Source organism: Tetranychus urticae, chromosome 3 (genome assembly GCF_039701765.1).
Source record: "Tetranychus urticae isolate SD_2017Ah chromosome 3, NJAU_TeUrti_SD_1.0, whole genome shotgun sequence".
Lineage (NCBI taxonomy): Eukaryota > Metazoa > Arthropoda > Arachnida > Trombidiformes > Tetranychidae > Tetranychus > Tetranychus urticae.
In genome coordinates, this window is record NC_142960.1 from 22,437,452 (window position 1) to 22,461,054 (window position 23,603).

The window sequence follows — 23,603 nt, forward strand, 5'->3', positions numbered from 1 at the left end:
AACCTTCGATATAATCATTCAAGTACAAAAATATTCATGATATTCAACCCTTTGTCAAATGAAGTTGACTTTTTGAATCGATTTATAACTCGAAGCATTCGCACCTTGCCTCAAATCCCTTGAGGTCTTAAAGTTGAGGATAAGCTCCTCCAAATAGTCAGCTTTATTATTTCTCAGGTATAATCGCCTGAATATATTTCTAAGCTCTCCAACAGTTCTTTTAAAGGGAAAAGGAAGTCACGAAGATCATATCGAAGGTATTAAAAGGTTTGCTTACCTCGATATTTACCTTCCTTTTAAAAGCTTAAAAATCAATTCTTATTCGATTAATCGATTTAGAATTGAATCAGCTCAGCACTTGGTTTTATTTTCATTGTCAGTTGTTTGTTTGTGTTCTGAATTCTGTATTGTCCAAAGAGTAAAACACTTTAATCTTTGATATTGTCTCTGTGCTTGCATTTTCATCACAACTTTTCAGTATTTTCATCTTTTTTAAAGCATTCTTTCATCAACATTAATAAACTTGTTTTATTTATTTTGCAAAACAATGACTGTTAATAACAATAATAATAACAACTCAAGTAATGCTGATTCCAGCAATAATAACAAGTTGTTCTCTCTCAAAAAATGGAATGCTGTGGCCATGTGGTCTTGGGATGTTGTCTCCGATACCTGTGCTATCTGTCGTGTGATTCTTATGGACGCTTGTCTTCGGTGCCAAGCTGATAATAAGCAAGATGATTGTGTTGCTGTTTGGGGTGAATGTAACCACTCTTTCCACAATTGCTGTATGTCATTATGGGTTCAACAAAACAATAGATGCCCTCTTTGTCAACAAGAATGGATCGTTCAACGTATTGGTAAATAATTTCACACGCGAATTTTTTTTGCTGGCGAATCATTTTGAGCTTAAATTTCATCCACAAAACATCAATGTTTATCATAATCAACATAAATGCGTACAATGAAACAATTTCTGGACAAGTCCTGGACGAGATTGATAAAATATGTAATTGATTCAAATGAAATGACAATGTAAAATATTGATGGAATTGTAATTAATAAAGATTAAATATTTATGAATCAAAATTGTGAGTTCAGAACAAGAAATTTCTAATTTATTCTTTATCTTTTGTTACTGTTGGCATATGTAATTGGTCTAATTGGTTTATGATTAGCTGCTGCTTGCTGTTGAAGTTGATAAGCCATCGGATGAATCTTGAAACCATATAAACGCGGAACAAACAAAGAAGTAGGTTTTTTAGGACGATACTCAGGGTGAACCATGAAAAGCATATGGGGGAATCCAGTGCCAAAATATGCACCATCGGTGTGTTGGTGGCGGCTGGATTTGGGATTATACACATCATTACACTTGGGGCAGTACACTTTAACCATTGCTTCTCCAGGAATGTCAGACAAACCTAATGGATAAGATTGAAAAGGACAGAGTTAGATGGTTGATGAAGGTTTGAATGATGATAAAAGTAATTTAAGCAAAAAAGACACCATTTTCTTCGAAATAACAAATTTTTCAAAGTTCAAAATAAAATGAGACACGAAAACCGAAGCTAGTAAACCATACAGAAAATTGAGCTCTGGTACATTTTCATCAAGTTTGCGCATTAAGAAGTTCAGATTTCTACAGTCACGATGAAAATTTCAAAATAGTTCTTACTCTTAATAAGCAATATTTTGCATATTTTTTTCAACTTGACAGTAGGTTGAAACTTGAAGTTTCTCCTTATAAACAAAGAAAGAAAAATGTACCATAGCATCATTTTCTGTGTTGTATAATGAGCTTTTTGTACTAAAAAACTATGATTGAAATATATCTCATATAACGAAATACATTCATGAGTTAATTATAGATAATTGCTGATTGCTAGCAACTGCATGGCGTTTTCCTAAATATCAATGAATATCATTGATACCTACCAATGGGAAGAAGTGGTTGATTTTCGCAATAAACTCTTGGACATGTTGAGAATTCTCCATTTTGATACTTTTCAATCATCAAAGCAATACCACGATTTGTCAAAATATATCGGGCATGAATGAGACCATATAACATTTCAGCGGCTTGTTCTACCACATCACTATGACTGGGATTATCCTCGAGTTCATCATCAGGTTCAAGGTCAAGAATCATATCTAATGCTTGTCTATAGTGTGGTACACTGTCAGATAAACCTGTGAGGTTAAATTTGTCTTGTATATAATCTTCATCTACTTCACAGAAAAACTCGTTTCCTCGCAAACCACAGAACCAGGAGATCCAAGAAACCTCTTCGGAGGAAGACATATTTATAGTCTAAAAAATGAAAGAAACGAGAAGATTGAGAAAAGATAGGATGATCGGAATGAGTGATATGAAGACAATCAAGAGAAAGGGGTTAACGATGAGTTTGTACTAACCCAAGATGGCTTCTTATTCAAAACATTGTACAGACAGCCAGTACACTAATTATGATTGATATTAATGAGAAATAAACAAATTCTTACCTTGATTGAAGCGCCCTTAGAGATTGACTTTAAGCTAAAACCTCATAAGTAACAGAAAACAAATTTACAATCAAATTTAGATTTTTGATATTTTACCAATTTTCAGACATTGAAAAAAAGACAAATTGAAAAGAAAGATACATGCGTCGCTAGCTCCGGAAATATGTATAAAAGCCACGCCATCTATCCTTCATGCAACAAGCTGTTTCATTTTTAGATTGCAATTAATTAACTTTTCTAGATTGTCTTTCTTAATTGAGCGACTCAACTATTCACTCTTTCTCTCAAATCTAATTTATCAAGTAGTAAAAAATCAATAAATCAACTAAAATTCAAAATTATGCAAACACTTTGAGTTTCAAGGCAAGAGACTTGAGTGGTTTATAGTCAAAAATGGACGCATCAATTTTTGTTCATACATTATGACCTCACATTTGTAATTAGCCATGAAATTTTTAATCATCAAGTGTAAGTAATTCAATTTCAGGTTTTGACCTGATTTGTTCACGAACGTATTCCAACTAAGAGCAAGCTTAAGTATGATTGAGCAAGATTTGATACAAGCAAGATTTTGCATGAGCAATGTTTTGCTTAACAACGCTGCTCTCAACATTTAATTGTCCGAGTTTGTCATAATTTCAGAGTATTTAAGCCTCTTATTAATCTAAAAATCTTACCCTAGTCTTTAATTGTACGCTCGTTCTATGTTGAAAGAGTAAACAATATAAAGATGAAGATGAACAAAAACTTATCACATTTGAAAGTATTAATAACACAGAATGATTATCTCATTTGTTTACTATAAAATCTTAGTAAACTTGTTTGATTTACGCATTAAGATATGATTAATTTGGGTGCAAGAACAATTGGCAGTAAAATCGATCAGATTGACACTGGGGAATGTTCATTACAAGCAAACAAATTAAAATGCCGATTTGGCGTTTTAAATGTTGGCGGTTTAAATTTTGTTATTAACAAGCAACCGGTTACTTGTGACTGGGAGGGACTCGATGTGGTTACTGGTTACAAGTTGAATAACTTCATTCATAATAAAAGGCTTTATCGGTCTTATTTTCACCGATAATTCTGTTGAAATAGAGAATTGTTATTCTCAGTTGCTGTCAATTTTTTGTTACAATTTTACTAAATTTCTTCTTCTTACAATTGTTTAATGTTTCCAAAAAAATTGCCGATTTTAATAATTTGTTTCACTCACAATAATTTTGTGTTATGATATTAATGAAATTTTGTCATTCTATACAACTCAACTGGTTGAATTTGTGTAACGTTTCAATTGTGAAGTTGCCGTTTGTATTTACTTAAATTTATGTTCTCATGTGTTGTTACCATTTTGGTTGCTTTAAGCGGATAAATGCTATCAAGTGGCCTAGTAAAAAATAGTACTTATTTATTAGACAATTTATCTCTACTGAACATTTAAATTAATTTTACAATGGAACGTGAATCTAGTAATAAATATAACGAACAACATCACCAACAAGGTCAACATCAACAGGAACAACAACAAAATGATCAACAGCTGCACAATTTGCAACATTACCAGCAGCTTCATCATCAAGATCTCCAATCGAACTTGAATCAGGAGTATCTTGATAAAAATGAAATCGAAGAACAGATTTATGATAAAGCTAATCTAGAAAGCCAAGTTAGATATGGAGTCCCACCCATTGAATCTGTTCCTACAATACCTCAATTGAGACATTGGAGTGAAGTTGTCTATGAAGCTAAAGAGGTTCGAATAGAGGAATGGAGTATTGCAGGGGGGTCTGATTATGGACAGTTGCCTTATTTAATGGACTCAGGTGATATTTTGTTAGAAGTTAATGGCCATCGAGTTGCTGGTTTAACAAGGAATGATGTTATTGATTTGATACATAATAAACCATTGGTTGACATAAAAGCTGTCTCAAGTAGCTCCTCTTTTGGCCTTCCTATTGACCTGAGGGAATATTTATCTCGAAGATTTGCTCGTGGGTCTGTTGACCATGATTTACAGGCAACTATTAGAGACAATGTTTACATGCGAACCATTCCATGTACAACAAGGTTACCCAAGCCGGGTGAGATCGATGGAGTTGATTATAAGTTCATCACGACTGAAGAGTTCATGGAAATGGAAAGAAGTGGTGTCCTTCTTGAAAGCGGTATATTTTCGGGTCATCATTATGGTACTCCATTGCCATTATCAACTGCTGTTAATTCAAACATCCCGATGCTTCCAGGATCTAACTCAAACTATGAGAACAAAGAGATGTTAAATAGGAATGTTTCATATGTAAATTCTCAGGGAAGGGAAGGAGGTGATCCAAATAATCCTGACTCAAATGATAGCGGCGATAAACATCCAGAAGGCACCAGTACTGGAGAACCTGTTATTGGACCTGGTGTCACGGCTAATCAATTTTCAAGCAATTTGGCAGCTAAACGAAGACGAAATAGGAGTAATATCGCTGCCATCGATGCTAGTTCATTGCCTCACGGTTGGGAGAAAATAAGTGATGCTCATTATGGTGTTTACTATATTGATCATATCAATAAGAGAACTCAATATGAACGGCCTTATGAGATAGAATTAACCAAAGGTGCCAATGGTTTCGGGTTTACCTTAATTGAATTAGACAAGGGATTAGTTGTAGTTAAAAATATTGTGCCAAGAGGACCTGCTGATCAGAGTGGTGTTATCCAACCGGGAGATGTTCTAGTTTCAGTTTCTGGTGTTTCAGTCTCGGGTCTTCAACATTCAGAAATCGCTCGTCTTTTTGGAACGTTTGTTGTAGGTGATCGAGTTAAATTAACTTTTGCCCGTGGTTATCAACTTCCACCAGAATTTACCAGCGAAGAAGATAAAGAGTATGAGTTCTTAAATATTAATTTAACAAAAGGCTCAGATGGTTTTGGATTTACCATATCAGATAGTAACAAAGGTCAAAAGGTAAAAAAAATTCTTGATGTTGATCGATGTGGCTTACTTAGAGTTGGAGATATTTTGGTTACTGTTAACAATACCGACCTGTCTAGTTTACCTCATGCTAAAGTTGTTGAAGCACTCAAACAATGCTCTATCGGTGATACAGCGAGTATGACTGTAAAACGTAAAAAACGTTTTCGAAGTAAAACCCCTATAACTCTTCAATCTCCCAGCACTATTTATGAAAAGGAAGCCAATACACCTCAACGTAATTGTAAAACTCCTAATTGTGAAATGATGGCGCGACGAGATCTTGATTACATGAATGATGAGCAAATCAATCAACAGCAACTCCAACAACAACTTCAGCAACAACTTCAGCAACAACTTCAACAGCAACTTCAACAGCAGTCGGTAAGCGAACTTTATCAAACTCCTCAAAGCTGTTTAATTAACAACAATGCATATGAAAGTAGTGCATACTGTCAATCAAGTAACTATTCACCAAATAGTATGATGATAAATCAAAAAGCTACACCAAGTCCATCCTCTAATATGGGTCTCAATGGTGGTCAACATCCTCACCTTCAACACGCTAGTAACTCCATGTACAATATGGTTGGAGTAGGAGGGATGAGGGTTGTTGGACAAAATGGCCCAGTTATGAATGCAACGTCATCACAACTCAATATGGATCCTTATGGTCTCAGTGAGCTGACCAGCGATAGTTTAGTTGCCAATGGTCTTGGTAATAATCCTCCTCCTCCACCGCCTCATCCTCATTTTGCACATATGATTCAAAATGGCGATGAAATGGGCACAGGAGAAGAATATCTTGGCCATAACAGATTTCCTGATGAGGATGATTATGAATACTTTGTAGTGGTCCTCACTAGAGGGGAAGCTGGTTTCGGATTTCGCATAGTTGGAGGAGCAGAAGAGGGGAGAAACATTTCCGTTGGGTCCATAGTGATCGGCGGAGTAGCCCATAAAGATGGTATTCTTAAAGCTGGAGACGAAATACTGTCAATCAATACAAGGGACATAACTGGAGCCTCTCATCACACTGTGGTTAACCTCATGTCTTCCTGTGATAATACAGTCTCTTTGCTGGTTCGAAGGAAGAAAAATTCTGATGCTTATGATGTTGTTCTTCAGCGAGAAGTTAACGAGGATTTTGGTTTTGTAATTATATCCTATGGTAATTGTGCCTTGATTGGACGAATAATTGAAGGAAGTCCAGCTCACCGATGTGGTCGACTCAGAATACGGGATAAAATAATTATGGTCAACGGACAAGATATTCGTAATACATCTCACCCTGAAGTGGTCAACATGATTAAAGAATCAGGACGTGCTTTATGTCTTCGTATTATCCCGGCTGACAGTTATTCCGTTGAGCTAATTCGAGGTTCTAAAGGTTTCGGTTTCTCAATCCGAGGAGGAGCCGAGTTCAATGGAATGCCTTTGTTTATTTTAAGAATTGCTCCTGATGGACCAGCTCACTCATTACTCAATGTTGGCGATGAAATAATTGAAATTAATGGCATTAGTACTGTTAAAATGACGCATGCTGAAGCAGTTCAAGTTATTCATCAAAGTGGCGCTCAAGTTAAACTAAAACTCAGACGTAATGCAAACCCTAATGTTGTCCCTCCGCCAGCATATGATGGAAACAATTTTCCTCAAGCAATAATGTATAACAATTCTTATTCATCTTATTCTGCTCCAGCATTGATTCAACAATTCAATACTATGCATCTCAACTCATCTTAATCAAAATATTGACACCATGTTTATCGACACTTTTCATTTTTTAATGAAACATGGGAACGAAAAGCGCAACTGAGTAGAATCTACAGCCGAAAATAAAAGCATTTTTCCATGTCGGAAATTTAAAAGAATCGTGATGAAAATGCTTACAAACTTCACTTATTGATGCCATTATTCGTTGATCTGAATTTAATCGCTAATTTTTTCTTTTTCTTCAAATTATTCTCTTTTATAATCACTTTAAGTTGCTTTTATTTTAGACCAATTTAGGTGACAATTATTTTACTCTTGACCGATAACAAATCTCATCAACACTTTTCTGGGAATGGTCATCATTTTACACATCTAAGTACTTACTTTGATAGCTTATTTCCTCAATGCAACTTTGATTTTAATCCATGAGTATTTTACATGCTTATCATTTTTACGTCAATCTTTAAACTTTCCCCTTGATTTTTCATCAAAAGAAAACTTTCATCATCATTGCTTCCAAACTTTTACATTATCATGTAGTCTTCCTTTCTTAACAATTTTGGAATCTCCTTGGATCGTTATTCGTATTTTTTCATCAAGCTGAATAACCCTGAAATGAATCTGACATGATTAACTCTTCAACACCATGCACACACAACCACCGTTGTCAAAACTCAGAATCGTCAAGATTTCTAGTCAAAATGAAATCATCTCATCTGTATTTCTGATGGTTGATTGTTTTTATGCCACATAAAACTTTTTATTTCGTATTTTTTTCTTACTAACAATCTCAAAACACCGCCTCAAGACGCATTTAATCTTAATCAATCTAAAGCTTCACTATTTACAACTCATTCTCATCTTTCACAAGCACTAAACCCGAGAAGAGCAAATCCAACAAAAAAAAGACAAAGATTAATAAACTGAACTTAATTTTATGGTAACGAAAGAGACAAAGACTTGATTATTGTTGATCGATGCTTCTCGCCAAAACTACTGACTATTGATGGTGACTTTAATCAAATAATGTATTGCTCATCCCCACTAATAATCAACTGAATTTTATTTACATGGTATTAGTTTAAATGTGAGCTTATCCGACGTTATGTTATCCTAACGTGTAAACCTGTAAAACATGCTGTAAAACAAAAAAAAATACTAACAAGTGTTAACCAAATCCTTAGCGAAAGACTAAACATTTATGGTGACGATGTTAATGACCCTCTCTTATGTGGAACCTCAGCTTTTATTTTCATATAAGAATATATATTCATTAATATTCCGACAATTAATAAATCAAACAATTGTACTAATTATATTAACCAAACTCTTTTCCAATTTATTTCATATTCTGCAAGCTATAGTTTGCAATAATTGATTCTAAAAAATAATTTGAAAATATCAAATTTTATTTGTTCACAAGTTTTGTTACGAAGAAGTGAGTCTTTTAAATTAAACATAAAGTATCGTAAAAAAATAATTATTCAGCATAATAATAGTCTATTTGAGAAATTATTACTCAGATAATACTTTCGCGGTAATTTTTAGCTTTGGGAGTTGATTGGATGTATCTGAAAGGCCGTTGATGAGTTTTAGTTGATGTGTTGGATCTTTTAATTCCAGTTAAGTCTATAAGACTGGACCAATATTTATCAGTTGTCAGTAGATTAGTAAAACTTGAGAAATCAAAGGAATTGCTAATTGATTGATTCCGAGATACTGATGAAAGTGAATCGTTGAATCTACCTTCTTCCATAGATAGACTTAAATCATCGGAAGAGATAGACAACTGGTGCTTGGTAATTTGTGGATTATGCTGGGTAAAGGTTCGATTGGATGAATTTGGTGTTGAACATTTTGAAGATGAAAGAGATGGCAAAGATTGTTGAGACAAGGATAAAGGTGTTGAGGAAGATGCGTCTGTTAAAACTAATGAAACAGTTTCATGGTCTTTTGGCTCAAGTTCTTGTTCGTCAATAAAAGATTGGTCATGAGTTACTTTACCACAAACATATGTTAAATTATTAGAATTCAGAAGTTTTTTATCTCCAAAAGAGATATTATTGACTTTAGTTGACAATTCTTTATGTTTATAATTCACTAGGTGTTTGATGTGCTGTATTTTTGTTACTAGTTCTTCTAAATTTAGATCGACAAGAGATGAAGAAACATCAGTTGAAGATTTATTTATATCACGATCAACAGATTCTTTGATTGTCTCTTTGTGAGTTTTTTGTTTGGATTCAGATCTTTTATCAGAAGGCAACGGCAAGTAAAGTGTTTCACTCATGTCATGTACCGGTTCAACTTTTGAAGTATTTATTCCTATGTCTTTGGTGTTTTTCACCATCTCAGTAGGTTCTTCTGCCATTAACTTGCTTATTTTTTCCGCAACACGCAAAGTAAGCAAATTTTCAAGTCTCATATTCACTTGTTTGAAAGGTGTAGGCACGTTTGGTGATGAAGCTGGTCGATCGAGTTTTGGTTTCGATAGTTTATAAGTTTCTTCTACAGGTTGATCACTCCGAGTCTCGGATTGAGTTGCAGATTCAACATGGTTAGCTTCAGTTTGCACTTCAACATTTTTTGCAACTTTTTTCTTGGCATGAGTATTCACTTTAGTAACTTTTGTACGAAACTTCACTTGTTTCATATCTTTATCAGTGCTTGGTTCCAGACTCTTCGTGCGAGATAATTCTTTGTCCTTTTTAAGTTGATTGATCTCATTTTGTAAAACATTTTCCAATAATTTCCATTCATTCAGCTTTTCTTGATATTCTTTGTTGACTTTAACTTTTGGTTTTGGACTTCGCATGCTAAAAATTTCTCGACGTCGTTTAAGCAATTTCTCCTTTTCCAATTGCTTTTTGAGATCCAATAACTTTAAACGATGGATTTCTTCTAATAATACTAATTCTGCTCTGGACTGTGGATGGAAAATAATTGTTAATTTAGTTAGAATTAGTAATTAGTTCAGAAATTAATGTTTCACAGAAGATTTATTTACCTTGACTCTTTTGTCTCGTTGTTTAATCAATTCATCAACAATGTCTTCTTCATCTTCGCGTAGAATAGCTTCAGCATGGGCTCGACCAATGGTTTTAACTATTCTATTGAATTCTGTCCGGCATTGTTCCAATTCACTTTTGATCTTTGAAATCTCTTTTCGGTTATCGTGAATTTTAGCTTTTAACTTCGATGCTTCTCTAGACCCATTTTTACTTTGATCTTTAGAAAATTCAGAATACCTTTTTCTTGCCTAAATGAAATAAAAACACATCATAGTTCAAGATTAATTTAATCCTTTATTATTAAATCACAATTTGTGTAGCTCAAATCACTTGAAATGATCTACTTGTGATATATAAAATTTACTCAGAATTTATAAATCAAATCTTATAATTGATGTAACAAGAAAAGAAGTTAAATCTATTTCATGCAAGTCTAATTTCAAAGTGACAGATACAAAAATGAAATAGCTATAAGTAACAAGTCTTGTGAAGAGTTGTTAAGAGTTTTTATTGATATGAATCAATAAAAATCGTTCTAAAATTTAATTGCAAATAAGGTGAAGATAAAATATTTTAATTATACTGACATCATATTATAAAGCATTGAACAATATACGAGCTTAAAAACTGAAAAAAATAAATGAATCAAATAGACTTACCCCAATTAAATTTCTAATTCGTTGATCCTCAGCTTCAAGCGAGAAATAAGAAGTGATAACCATGATATAATTAAAATACACTAATTCAGAGTATTTCTTTTACAGTTTAGAAAAAAAGTTTTAAAAATGACGTTTTAATAAACGGTTAAACACTTTTTTAAACTCAAAACCGTAAACAAACCCATAAATCGAGGGTTGGTTTGTTAATAAAAAAACGTCATCACAAGAATGAAATCATCACAAAATGGACATTTTACAATGATTTGATATTATTAACACAATAATTTTGTGAATCAAAGAAAATTTTTAATTTGGTGTCAAACTTAATCAACGATGAAGATTGCTACTTTGCTAGCAAAACCTAACATGGATGTACAATCTTGAAACAAGTTTGGCGTACAAATTTGAAGATAAACTTTAGAATTTTATTTTCACACCTCAAGTTGATAATATTAAGCAATCATCATTTATGATATTAACAGGGGTAATTTATTCGTCCATCTTTTGGTGAATATGTGATAAAATAACAGGAGTTATTTTGTGATGCCGATGTATCTTACAAAGATCTGTGAGAGCATCTTTTTGCTCATCTGAAATGTCTTTAGAGTAATTTTCCACAAATGCTAAAAGTGCTTGGTACCAAAGAACAGGTAAATCTCGTTTATCAGTTGCAAAGCGCAGAAAATGGGCTACAATGGCATCAATAACTCGATAAGGTAAAGCATACTTTTTTCTCAATAATGTCAATAAGAAGATACTGTTGGCTCCACTGTATTCCATTTCAGCTATTTTCAACATTGCTGCACATGAATGCATCAAAGGTATACTTGTTCTTGCTAAAATACTCGAAATTATAACAGCTTCCCGAAGAGTACAGTCACCATCTTGACACAAAGGTAACACGATACCTGAGGATTAAGAATAAGAGAAAATTAGATTTCGAACTTAGTTTAATTATTTTGAGTTTGAACAAACCTTTATAGAATGCTCCAGGTTTGAATAAGGCTTTTTTCAAAGATTGGTAAAGATGAACATTTAATCTTTTGTATTCAGATATCTCATCACGAATCCTAGGTAATAAAATTAAATTAAAAAATCTCTGGGCCATTTTATCCTTCAAATTTGCAGTAAATAGACGAGTAGCTTGATACATTGCCGCTGATGTCCAATTATCTGGATCTGTGATACTCAAAATTTGTTCCCAATTGGAGAGAGCCGGAATAATCTTGAACGCTTTTGGTATTTTACCACTCCTGTATCTAGACAAAACAAGCTTAACACCTTTATACAATTCGACAATTTCTTTATCTAAATCTTGCATTTTAACACTGGCAATATCAGAAAATTGGGTGTTGACTTCTGTTTCCTTTTCTTTCAACTTTTCCATAATATAATCTGCTAAAGTTTTCTTGTCTTTTTGTTTTGGATTCATGAAGAGTTGCAGAGCTATTTCATCAGCTTCACTGACTTTGAGATCTTTGTAATAGGCTTCCTGGTCATCAACATTGACGAAAACATCATCTTGTATACCTTCACCCTCTTTGATATCTAGGTTGGATATAATAGCACCAAGATCTTTAGATACATCATCCTTAAGTCCTAATTCCTCCTCCAATTCGTCTTGTTGATGACGGGCTTCTAACAATATCTTTTTACTTAAACGACCCTCGATAAACTAAATCAAAAGAAAAGAAAAATTGAATTATACACACATCCAAATAAATAAATAAATCAATAAATGAACCTAATTTACCTTTTCAGCGGGCTGTTCATCATCATTTTTCCTAACCCGAGTTGACGGTTTAACAATAGCATCTTCTTCAAGTTGTTGGGCCAAAGGCAAGTTTCGCTGCACACTTTTAACTTTTACTTTCCTTGTCTTTCCCATTATTTAAAAACACAAGCGATTTTCAATCAAACGAATTAAATTAACAAATTGATATTCCTACTAAATTGGTTGCTTATCGGAAACACATGTACAATTTAAAGAGATTTTATTTACAACACGAGACTCAATGCGCAGCACCATCTATCTACTGAAATATGAGTATTCAGCCTCCAATCCTAAACATCATTTCCAAAGAGCATTTTGTCAAGAAAAATTAACAATTAATGCTGCCACTTTGTCAAGAATCAATGATTACATTGATAAATCACAATTAGATGAAATTACAATTAAGAATTTAAGTGATTTTTTAAAAGCTTAAGCCGATAGCGCTTCAAATATACTTCACTTAAATGTTAGGTGATGGCACCACTTATTTGTCGGCAAAATTTTCGGAGGCAATGCAAAATAAAATCGGAGCTCAAATTTTGAAATTTTTGCAAAATTCATCGCATGAACTCTCGTCGAGTTTGTAATTCTCAAAAATTTTCATCAATAATCTGTAAATTTAAAAGCTTGACAGATAAAATATCATTCGAATCTGGATTGTTCAATATTTCATTATGAAGCTCGTCAGGTTTGTATCTTTCTTTTTCTTTGTTTTGTTCAATTGAATTGAAGTGATAACAGTTTTTGCTTTTGGCTTTCAGATTTTTAATGAAACTTTCTAATGAGACATTAACGGTAGAATTAAAAAATGGAACCGTTGTGACTGGTACTGTTACTGGTGTTGATGTCGCCATGAATACACACATGAAATCTGTTAAAGTAGTTCCACCTAAAGGTATGACTATCATTTCTTTACATTCTAAAATTTTACTAAATATCGAATTTATTTTATTTCTTTGTAAAGGTTCTGATCCAGTGAAATTGGAAGCATTGTCGATTAGAGGAAATAACATCAGATATTTTCTATTACCTGATGCGTTACCTTTGGAGACGCTATTAGTGGATGATACTCCAAAAACTAAAGCCAAAAAGAGAGAAGCCGCTGCACGAGGTAGAGGACGAGGTCGAGGAAGAGGTCGTGGTGGTGGTGGACGTGGTAGAGGAGCACCAGGAGGTGGTGGAAGCGGAGGAGGCAGTGGCGGTGGTGGTGGTGGTGGCGGTGCACCCCCACGTAAACGTTAATTTCAAAGTATATTACTTGAACATTAACTTAACCTCTATATCGTTCCGTTAATTGTTTTGCAAGTTCTTCATTATTCATGATTACTTCATTACTTTATTCAGCGTCTTATGGTTTGAATATGCTGTAATCTACCTCTCGAGCTACAATTTGCTCGCGAATTAATATATTGCAACATTGTTTAAGATGTTGTACTTTTGCAGATAAAATCGTGTCTTTTCACAGTTTAAATTATGTGACCTCAAGCCAGACTAACGCCTCTATAAATTACTGATTTATCTGAAATATGCTATAACAAGTACCGTGTTAATCACTACTTCATTTATCTCTAATTAGTTCAATATTGACAAGTCATTCATGTTCAATTATTAATTTCACAAATGTTTATTTTTTATTTAAGTAAGAAAATTAATATACAGTAGGGTTACCCTTAACTTGATAGAATTTCGTGTTGGCGCCACCTATTGGATCAAGTCTTTTAAGGTCATTTTAATGCAATTTTTCAATTGTTTTAACCAAAATAATCAAAAATTTAGTTAAAAAAGTGAAATCCACGGGTCAACATTATCTAAAAAAATGATTTCCTCTGAAATTTATTAGCTCGATTTCCTAAAAACTTGAAAAGTCTTTTTTTCAATTTTACTCTCAAAATTTTTAGAGGCACAAAAATCTTCTTCTTCACTTGACAATCTAAATAGCATGTTACTGCTTTATTCTAGACTTTTAAACAATAACTCTTGTTAATTTGGGTAAAGTTGACCCGTGGATTTCAATTTTTGAACTAAATTTTTGATTATTTTGGTTAAAACAGTTGAAAAATTGTAGTTAAATGACTTTAAATTGCTTGATCCAATAGGTGGCGCCAACACGAAATTCTATCAAGTTAAGGGTAACCCTACTGTATTTTGCACATTATGATTTACAGACAATTTATGTTGATACGAGACAAGAAAGACAATGATCGTGTCGAAGAAGTATTTTTTCCATTTTTGGTTTGGCGTCATTTGTACGATTTTTGTTGAAAAAGTATTGATGAAAACATTCAAGGTTTTAATCGGTTGTGGCATTCAAAGATGCTTGATTTTTCATGATTCTTAGTGAATAAAAAAAACAACAACAACAATACGAATTAGATTAAGAAATCAATGACAACAATATACACAAGCAAGAATTTTTAGAAAAAAAGGAAACACTGACGAGTGAAATACCAAAAGAAGTATATATAGTAAAGAATAATTTTACACCATGAGTAGCACAGTGAGACTCTGAGATAGTAACAATGTAAAATATTTTTTGAATGTTTTATAATTAACAAAGCTGATGATGATGATGATACTGGTGATGATAAATGAAACAAACATAAATACTGTTGACATTGGTAAAGATTTGGAGGTTTTGATCGAAACATTTGTTTTTGTACAGAGGTTTTATAATGGAACCAGTTAATTGTCTCTTTTCATAATTATGCAGATAAGAGTTAATATTATCACAATCAACTCCCAAATTGACTTTTGTATTTGGATGTGTCTCTATACATTCCTTTATCAGCTTGATAAAGTAAAGTAGCCAATATTTTGTCGTGAGTAATTGTTTTAGACGGAAGCACTGTCTGTAAAGAAAATGAAAAAAGGTTTAATAACTACCAGAATAAATTGAATCCTATTCTTACCCTGATTATTTCATTTGGAGCCATTTTATGAAATTTAACATCTCTCGTTAATCTACTCATGATTGCTCTTAATTCGGCAAATTTGGCAGGAGATAAATTATGGGTGTTAACATTTTCTTTGGTAACTAAAATAGTTGGATGGTTTGGATCACTATTTACCACTTTATTCACTGCCCATTGATGCATTATTTGAAACTTTTGAACTTCAGTCAACTCTAATCCAGGACGACTCAGTATACTGGTAATCATTGTTTCACTGAGAGTTAAAAATTCTGACCGTGCGAAAAATTTTGCCACTCTTGGATCTACAAATTTCAAAATAGTATTAACCAATTGTGTTGCCGAATTATATCTCCAATAATAGTTTTCTAATTGATTTAACATTGACGGAACCACACTTAAACGTAGATGAGTCTTTGCATGATGGAAACAAGCTTGGAGAAGATCAGGTAAATCGAAGTGTTCAGCAGCACAGATTAACCCAGGAATTGTATCACAGGTTAAAGGACACGAACCAGAATGAAGATATTCAATGAGAAGTTGAAATGTATTACCATCAAATTCAATTATGGTAAACTAAATTCAAGAAATAAGAGTTAAGTATTTAGTAAAAGATAAATTAAAATCAATTTCTTTCAAGTTTTGAAGCTTAAAAGATGAAGATTATTTACCTCAGTTTGGGCTAACTTATTACGATCAATTTTAGCCACATCGGCACACACTGAGAGACTAGGTACTTTTGATTGATCTGCATTGAGATCACGAGCATAAATGGATTCACTTTGCCACCTTTTTATACTGTCCCCGCGATTCTTGCTTCCCCAACCTGCCCAAGAGCCGGACACTAAACGAGAAAATGCTGCTCGAAAACTTCCTCCGAGAGAAGATGCTCCAGGAACAGTAAGGTAAGTTGGTGTCTTAGCTGAAGTATTGGAAATTGTTGATATGGATGATTCTTTACGTTTATTTTTGGATTCTGATGGATGAATTATTTTAGGAATTTGTGAAATTTTATGGATGGTTGTGGCAGTGATACTACTTTTACGAACAGGGCGAGGTTTTTCTGGTGATGATTGATTTTTGTTGATTGCATTGGTTGATCCAATGTTATTTCCAATATTTGCAACGGAAGCTGAAGCTGAGGCTGTCCCAGCAGAGACTGGTGATAGTGAGTTACCACTCGCTGTTGAAACAGGAACAGCACTATTCATTTGGGCGGAAGGGTTAACAGTACCAGGTGGACTGAAGCCGTAAAGCATTTCAAGAAAAACACGACTACGAATGGCAAGTATTGCCCTAACTCCATAGATTCGTCTTATTTGTGTCTCATGACACCCATTCCCAGGATTTCCCATAACATTGAAAGCAACATCACAAATCATTTTGGCGTTATTATTAAATGCACTACCGAAATCTTTGGCCAATTGATCATAGCCTTCAAATAAATCTCGCACGGAATCTAACAATGGACTAGAAGGTCTCATATGACCAATAGGCCTCCATGAACCACGACGATAAGGTTTTGGTATCTGACCTGTGGCAAGATGATTAGCTAAATTGGTTACGAGATCTTCAAGCATTTGACTTCGCGTTCGATCCTGAAACAGAGATAATAAAAATTGATTTTAGAATTAAAAATTGAATTAAGTTGACAATCAATACAATAAAATGGGCTATTACTGACCTGCATTCGGGCAAACTTCGGAGCGGAGTAACTTGCTCTTTCACCGTTTACAATTTTTGTCAACAGCCAATCTTTTAAATGTGGTCCCTTCAGATAAAAATAAGATAATGGAAAATTATTAATATTTGTTTCTGAACATTTTGATTTTCAGATAATTACCTTTTCGAAAGTTGACTCATGCCATAAATATGGTTTAAAAGCAGATACTTCATCTCGACAGACAACGCTAATTGAATATTTCCTAACTTCATCTTCTCCGAGAGTCTTTGGAGTGGTTCGAACGACGATAAATGCATGCAGAAAGTGAGATTTTATACAACCTATAATGGAAACATAGATCAGGAATGAGTGAATAATCAATAATCAAATAAAGTCTAAATTTCATAAAATTATCAAGAATTAATCATTACCCGGCCAGAATGGCGTATCATCAGCCTCTATAAACGCCACACAAACAATATCGTTTCCAATGTGACGTTTTTTCTGTAACTTTTGTGGATCATTTTCTTCATGGGGAAGCATAGTTGATACATGAAACATAATTTCAATGTTTTTCCAATTAGTGTAGATTGATTCAGTTCCTGTAAGATCATGAACTGTATCTAAACCACCTTTATACTTGTCAAAACCTTTCAAACGAATTCTATCACCAAGGATTTCAAGGAATTCCGCGAATAAAGGAGACTCTTCTCGATTACCCAGAATCACCTCTTCACTGGTTTGACCTTCTTTAATATAAATTATACCGACTTTAAGCTCTGATTTGACGAAAACTTGGTCCAATTTGATTAACTCATCTGGTATAGATGGAAGCTGTCCAAGGCAAAGAGAAGGTTTTAGGCCAGCTTCATCGCCCAAAGCCTTGACCACTGCTTCACGGTCATATCGATCGGCACAAATAGAGCTGGTCGGTACAAGACCGTGAAGTGAATATGATACTGTTCGCAGGAGGACACGAAATTGATCGCGACCACCGACACTATCTTGTTTTAAGCTCAAAATAACTGGTCCAAGGCCTTCATCATTGGTAAAATAATTCCAATGTTCTTTACCATAATAATATTTTTCATAAATTTCCTCTTGAAAGGATATTAGCTCATAAGGATCCTCTGATTTTGTTTGGAGTTGGCTGGTCTGTGGAAGTGGTTCATGATCACCTTTTGGTGGAGCTGGAGGCGATGGAGGTGGAGAGGTTGAATGAGCTTGCGTTATGACCTAGAAGAGAGGAGTGGGAAAAAAGTAGTGGGAGTCAGTTAAGAAAAAGTCAGAATGAAATGGATGAGAAAGATGATAAAGAAAGACAAAAGTAGATGTACAACTATAATAATGACAGTTTTGCATGAATAAGTAATTAAAAGAATAGTAAGCTATCAACTAGGCAATTCCATAAGATTACAAATGTCTAAAATAGACTAATATTTACTTGTTTACATTTTACAACTATTCTTAATAACAATGAGAAACTTTGTAAACGTATCTCGGAATATCATTATATTAATATTTGGTTTCAATTTTTTATCAACTTGACTTCAATCCCTCTTCATGATTAACAATGACAGTGAAACCTGATAATATTTTGGCGATTTAATTTTGGATATGAATTTAAATTGCTGATTTTCTAATTCCTAAGTATATTAATTCAACTAATAAAAATAGAATATTGCTTAATAAAAGCTAAAAATAGCTTCGCTTGATAATGGACTAGTAATGGACTATTACTATTGAACTGATTGTAGTTTCTGTTGAAAGCTAAAAGGATAAAATAAACAGTAAACGTACAATGTTAGGCTGTTTACGATAAAGCTCGATGTCATCTTTGGTCATTGGTGTTTGACTTTCAATCACTTGTATTGTGGGCGGTTGAAGACGTCCATAGGGACACATGTCATTAGTTGATTTGGATGTATCTTGTCTCTCCAAGCGGCTAACATTGAATCCTTCAGATGAGGTATTACTTCGAGGTATTGACGGAATACCCAGTAAAAGATGATCTCCCTCTTTGATACCAAGAGATTCCTTATTACCATCGTAAGCAGATGATTCTCTATCCGATTTATCACTCGATTCGCCCACAGATATCTGTTGTTGATTTATATAACTACCTGGTGGACCAATTAGATTAGGTGATCCACAACATTCAATCCAATAGGAAGAGGTAGGTTTGATCCCATGTGGATAACCAGAGCAATAAGGTGAACCAGGACAGGCTTGAACAGGTATTGGAAAGGAAAGCGTGGTACTACTTTTTCTTCTTGCTTCCGCATAACCCAAGCTTTGACGTTTAAAGTCCTTTAATTTAGCCATAAACTCTTCTCCGCCAGTTCCAATGCCTGATATATTCGAGAAATGAAGAGGACAATAGACTTTATTTCCATATCGTTTGGCACAATTTGAATTAGCCTGTTCCAATCTCAAGCCGCAAACAGAGCAAATTAGACAATCTTCATGGTACAAGTTGTTAACATAATTTCCAGGCGATGCTGTCCCAGTAGCTGTTAGTAGATTACCACCAATCTCTTTCCACGTTGACCAGGTTTGGTGAGGTAATATCGGAAGCTCACATATAAAACAAAGAGAAACCATGATAAGTGATAATATTTTACAATCTAGTGAGACGGCTAATACTGTTATAGTTGACTTGATAAATTGATTAAGACGATGAAGTAATCTATATAGCTGGTCTGGATGATGATGAAAATGATATGAATTTTTCTTTGGTCAGAATTATGGACTTGATGATGATCACAAAAGGGTTTGCCATAATGAAGAGGATATACTTATGTGTTTATTTGGTTTAAATTAGTGAACATTGAAAAAAAGGGAAAGGGAACGGTGGTCACAATGAGTTTGTCTTCAACCAAAGCTTGAACATAATTTCCTTAATTTGGTCCAATGATTAACACAATTTTGGTCCATTTTTCAGTTGAAGAGGAATAAGTACAAGTTGAAAGGTTGTTAGATCACATAGCCATATGAATAATCCAAAACAATGGAGTAAAACGAAGCTTACACTTTTTTAAATCACCAGCATTATCATTGAAAATCATCTTTTCGATTAGAGTTTGAAAATTAAAGATAGCTGATTATGAGATGGATAACTTGTAATAAAAATAAGAATCCTAATTTGAATTAATTGAGTGTATAACTGTTGATGTGTAGACCATCAAAATAATAAGCAGTCATGGAAGTTGGTAGAGTAAGGATTGAGTGTCAGAAGATAGATTAGAAAAGGATCACTTATCAGACGATTACTTATGTATAATTCAGGTTACCTTAAATTAATCTTCTTGAATTGGGGATGAATTTAAAGGGATGATTAAACAATAATATTAAATCAAAATAAAGAGAGGACAATTATTATTATAACAATTATTCATCCACTATATAAAAAACAGAGGATGCGTTCATAAACTCGAATGGAAGGGCAATCTCAGTTGATAAAATTAAAATGACAAGGAAACGAAACAAAAGAAATAATTCAGAGCCGGCAACATTTAAAGTGAATCATTAATGCACTTTTAATTTGATCTTTCATTATCTAGTTCTAAGTGATTAAAATAATTAAAGGAATCTGACCAAGAAATATTTCTAAATCATGTTTGTAGATGTTTCGATGGTTACAGAAAAAACAATCACCAGAACAAAACACTGATTAATTCATTGTTTTGTTAAGCGAAAGCCAAAACTCTATATCTATGACTGTTATCCATATTTTTTGTACTTACATGAATTTTAAAACAACAAATGATTCCGGTATATTCGTTGAATTATTTCATGCTGAAAATTTGAAAAATCAGCAATTTGTGTTGATGATTACTTGATTGCAAAGAGTAAAGGAAGAAGAGAGAGAGCAATTCAATACATCTTCTCACCGCAAATTCATTTGTATTTATCATTAATTCAAATGAGCATAAAAAAGTAACACTTCAATCTCATTTCCGACAAGTTTGAATTTGGCCATTAATTAACGTTTAATAACAAAAGTTTAGCTAATTTGATTATTCGATATATTGTAAAAAATATCGATAAATATCGAGACCGAAATATCGAATATTATTGGTCAAACAATAATATTGGTAGTACCAATTTGGTACATCACTATTGCACACTCTTCTTCCTTTACTCTTTGGTATCAAGTGTCTGGCAAATACAATCAAGTATCTATTAAACAAATGTGCATCCAGTAATATCATTAGTGTAATTATAAAGGTACCTTTTAAGAGTATTATTATTCCATTTTTACCACCAATCATGTCTTGGGTCCAGATTCCTCAAAATAGCCATTTTACAATTGATAATTTGCCATATGGAGTATTTTCAACTGCAACTAATGTAAGTAAATGGTTTATAATTTCCTCTCAATAATCATCAAATTGATAATATAGTCAGTAGTTCATGATTTTACTTTTTCTTTTTCTTCTCAGCCAACTCATCGTATCGGAGTTGCCATTGGTGACTTTATTCTCGATCTTAAAGCAATACATCATCTTTTCGATGATCCAAAACTGTTAAAATCAGGTGAACATGTTTTAACGAAACCAATTTTAAACGATTTTATGAGTTTAACTCCATCTGAATGGCATAATGTGAGAATCAAGGTTCAAAACCTGTTGAATGGAAATGATAAAACATTAGAGAATAATGAAAAGCTTCGTAAAGAGGCATTGGTTGCCCAAAGAGAGGCAACGATGCACTTACCCGCAAATATTGGTGATTATACAGATTTTTATTCCTCAATTCACCATGCAACCAATGTTGGAATCATGTTCCGAGGAAAAGAAAATGCTTTAATAGCTAATTGGCGTCATATTCCAGTTGGTTACCATGGAAGAGCATCTTCAGTGGTCGTATCAGGCACACCGATTAGGCGTCCAAACGGTCAAACAAAGGACGATAATGCTACCAATCCATCTTTTGGTCCATGCCGTTTACTTGATTTTGAATTAGAGATGGCCTTTTTTGTTGGTGGCGAAGGCAATCAACTTGGTCAACCAATTCCAATCGCAAAAGCTGAGGATAATATTTTTGGTATGGTTTTGATGAATGATTGGTCTGCTCGGGACATTCAAAAATGGGAATATGTTCCTCTCGGACCATTTTTATCTAAAAATTTTGGTACAACAATAAGTCCATGGATCGTTACAACGGAAGCTCTTAAACCCTTCAGAACTACACCCTTTAAGCAAGATCCAGAACCACTTGACTATCTTAAAGATAAAAATGATTTCAGTCTGGATATAAATCTGACAGTTGATTTGAAGCCAGCAAATGGCCAGCCAACAACCATAACTAAAACCAACTTTAACTACATGTACTGGACCATCAAACAGCAATTAGCTCATCATACTATAACTGGTTGTAATGTTAGACCTGGTGATCTTCTTGCTTCAGGAACCATAAGTGGTCCAGAGCCAGAATCTTTTGGGTCGATGCTTGAATTGACATGGCGAGGAACTAAACCTTTAACCTTGGCTGATGGAAGTCAAAGAAAATTTATCCAAGATGGAGATGAGGTCATTTTGAGCGGATTTTGTGAGAAAGAAGGTGTCAGAATCGGTTTCGGAGAATGTCGTGGCGTTGTTTTACCATCGCTATCTATTTGAGGAAGAGATTATCAAAAAGGGTAGATTAATGGAAACTTTTGTAATATTTTTGCTATATCACCATTCATTTATCAATAGTTAGATGAAAACCAGGAAATTAATCCAGTTAATCCAATTACTCTCGAACTGTTGACTCCCATGAGACTCGTTACCTGCGTTTAGTTTCAAAGCTTAGCCATTTAGCGCTATTTTTAGGCTCATTTCTTTTGAAATGGTTGAGGCCGAGTTTAGCAGAGAAAACAGAAGACGAAAGACAAAAGAAAGATTATCTTAAGATGTTAAAGCATTTAAGTTGACAATAATTGATATGATCATTGATCAATGTTGATCATCAACACCGTTTCCCATGAGTATAATCACCACAAAAAAGGCAAGAAATGAAACATTAATATTCTCAATGAGCCAAAACAGTTTTGTGTTGATAAAGCGTTTTGTTAATAATCAGCTCGCTAATGAAACTATTAATAAATGTAATTGGTGCCAGTTTTTATATCAATGAAGTGTTTATTATTTTTATTTATTTTATATTGCGATGCAACAAAATTGTCAGCCAAATTCAAACTTGCCAAACTGTAAAAGTCACTGTTAAAGTAAAGTTGATTGTTTAAACAATTTAAACTTGTTAGTATCTCAACTTATAATTTAAGGTTACTAGTTTTTCAATTGAAAACAGTGAAGTGACAAGTAATTGTATTGAACAGATTTGTGTCAACCTTTACAAGATTATCTTAAACTCTGTTGGGTGTTTTGTTGTTATTATTTTTACCTTAATCTCTTGGTTTC

At 33.6% G+C, this 23,603-nt stretch overlaps 8 protein-coding genes across 8 annotated transcripts; 4 read left to right on the plus strand and 4 right to left on the minus strand.

The window, feature by feature from the left end:
* Positions 1-387: 387 nt before the first annotated feature.
* Roc2 (Regulator of cullins 2) lies at positions 388-1,089 on the plus strand. Its single transcript, XM_089268594.1, has one exon. The coding sequence runs from the start codon at positions 548-550 to the stop codon at positions 866-868; it is 321 nt and encodes a 106-aa protein (XP_089124720.1). The 5' UTR covers positions 388-547; the 3' UTR covers positions 869-1,089.
* CkIIbeta (casein kinase II subunit beta) lies at positions 991-2,616 on the minus strand. Its single transcript, XM_015932806.3, has 3 exons — positions 2,506-2,616; positions 1,939-2,314; positions 991-1,424 (listed from the first exon to the last, which is right to left on the minus strand). Exons 2-3 carry the CDS (start codon positions 2,303-2,305, stop codon positions 1,126-1,128), a joined length of 666 nt encoding a protein of 221 aa, XP_015788292.1. The 5' UTR covers positions 2,306-2,314; positions 2,506-2,616; the 3' UTR covers positions 991-1,125.
* A 937-nt stretch (positions 2,617-3,553) lies between these two features.
* On the plus strand, positions 3,554-8,496 carry Magi (membrane associated guanylate kinase, WW and PDZ domain containing protein magi). The gene has a single exon (XM_015932692.3). It carries the CDS (start codon positions 3,959-3,961, stop codon positions 7,208-7,210), a length of 3,252 nt encoding a protein of 1,083 aa, XP_015788178.1. The 5' UTR covers positions 3,554-3,958; the 3' UTR covers positions 7,211-8,496.
* Positions 8,497-8,568: 72 nt separating this feature from the next.
* LOC107365218 (uncharacterized) lies at positions 8,569-11,086 on the minus strand. The gene is made up of 3 exons (XM_015932693.3): positions 10,851-11,086; positions 10,188-10,439; positions 8,569-10,106 (listed from the first exon to the last, which is right to left on the minus strand). Exons 1-3 carry the CDS (start codon positions 10,911-10,913, stop codon positions 8,700-8,702), a joined length of 1,722 nt encoding a protein of 573 aa, XP_015788179.2. The 5' UTR covers positions 10,914-11,086; the 3' UTR covers positions 8,569-8,699.
* A 167-nt stretch (positions 11,087-11,253) lies between these two features.
* bys (Bystin) lies at positions 11,254-12,817 on the minus strand. Its single transcript, XM_015932695.3, has 3 exons — positions 12,604-12,817; positions 11,826-12,525; positions 11,254-11,758 (listed from the first exon to the last, which is right to left on the minus strand). Exons 1-3 carry the CDS (start codon positions 12,736-12,738, stop codon positions 11,340-11,342), a joined length of 1,254 nt encoding a protein of 417 aa, XP_015788181.2. The 5' UTR covers positions 12,739-12,817; the 3' UTR covers positions 11,254-11,339.
* A 358-nt stretch (positions 12,818-13,175) lies between these two features.
* LOC107365220 (uncharacterized) lies at positions 13,176-14,236 on the plus strand. Its single transcript, XM_015932696.3, has 3 exons — positions 13,176-13,312; positions 13,386-13,519; positions 13,589-14,236. Exons 1-3 carry the CDS (start codon positions 13,299-13,301, stop codon positions 13,864-13,866), a joined length of 426 nt encoding a protein of 141 aa, XP_015788182.1. The 5' UTR covers positions 13,176-13,298; the 3' UTR covers positions 13,867-14,236.
* An 828-nt stretch (positions 14,237-15,064) lies between these two features.
* On the minus strand, positions 15,065-20,732 carry LOC107365216 (uncharacterized). Its single transcript, XM_015932691.3, has 7 exons — positions 18,997-20,732; positions 17,628-18,432; positions 17,377-17,537; positions 17,218-17,304; positions 16,205-17,131; positions 15,534-16,109; positions 15,065-15,473 (listed from the first exon to the last, which is right to left on the minus strand). The coding sequence occupies exons 1-7, from the start codon at positions 19,798-19,800 to the stop codon at positions 15,357-15,359; spliced, it is 3,477 nt and encodes a 1,158-aa protein (XP_015788177.2). The 5' UTR covers positions 19,801-20,732; the 3' UTR covers positions 15,065-15,356.
* Positions 20,733-21,379: 647 nt separating this feature from the next.
* LOC107365311 (fumarylacetoacetase-like) lies at positions 21,380-22,917 on the plus strand. The gene is made up of 2 exons (XM_089268592.1): positions 21,380-21,549; positions 21,642-22,917. Exons 1-2 carry the CDS (start codon positions 21,469-21,471, stop codon positions 22,818-22,820), a joined length of 1,260 nt encoding a protein of 419 aa, XP_089124718.1. The 5' UTR covers positions 21,380-21,468; the 3' UTR covers positions 22,821-22,917.
* The last annotated feature ends 686 nt before the right edge of the window (positions 22,918-23,603 follow it).